This window comes from Nestor notabilis, unplaced genomic scaffold (assembly GCF_000696875.1).
Source record: "Nestor notabilis isolate BGI_N333 unplaced genomic scaffold, ASM69687v1 scaffold19180, whole genome shotgun sequence".
NCBI classification, from domain to species: domain Eukaryota; kingdom Metazoa; phylum Chordata; class Aves; order Psittaciformes; family Psittacidae; genus Nestor; species Nestor notabilis.
In genome coordinates, this window is record NW_009912652.1 from 12586 (window position 1) to 12873 (window position 288).

General features: G+C 64.2%; 1 protein-coding gene across 1 annotated transcript in view; it reads left to right on the top strand.

Moving 5' to 3' along the window:
- FXYD2 (FXYD domain containing ion transport regulator 2) overlaps positions 1-288 on the top strand; it is a 2428-nt gene that overhangs the window by 1953 nt on the left and 187 nt on the right. The window contains exon 4 of the mRNA XM_010020568.1: positions 244-278. Within this exon, the coding sequence (XP_010018870.1) occupies positions 244-278 (35 nt within the window). The remainder of the gene's footprint in view (positions 1-243; positions 279-288) is intronic.

Consider the following 288-nt stretch of genomic DNA (forward strand, 5'->3'; position numbering starts at 1 on the left):
GGGCTGTCCCTTTGGGGTTTGGGGCAGTGCAAGGGCAGCACGGGGAGGTCCCCATGTCTTCCTGCCAGCCCCAGGGGAGGTGGGGGGGCTCAGAGTTTCCTGCAGAGCTGAACCCCGTGGTCCCCAGTGGGGGAACAAGCCCTGAGCTGGTCTTGCTTCACTGGAGCACAGCACAGTGGGTGAGATGGGATGGGGGGGAAGGCTCTGGGTACAAGAGGTCTCAGTTGTGTCTCTTGCCCCCAGGCCAGCGGCTCCACTGTGGAGGGAAGAAGAAGAGGGGGGGGGGAT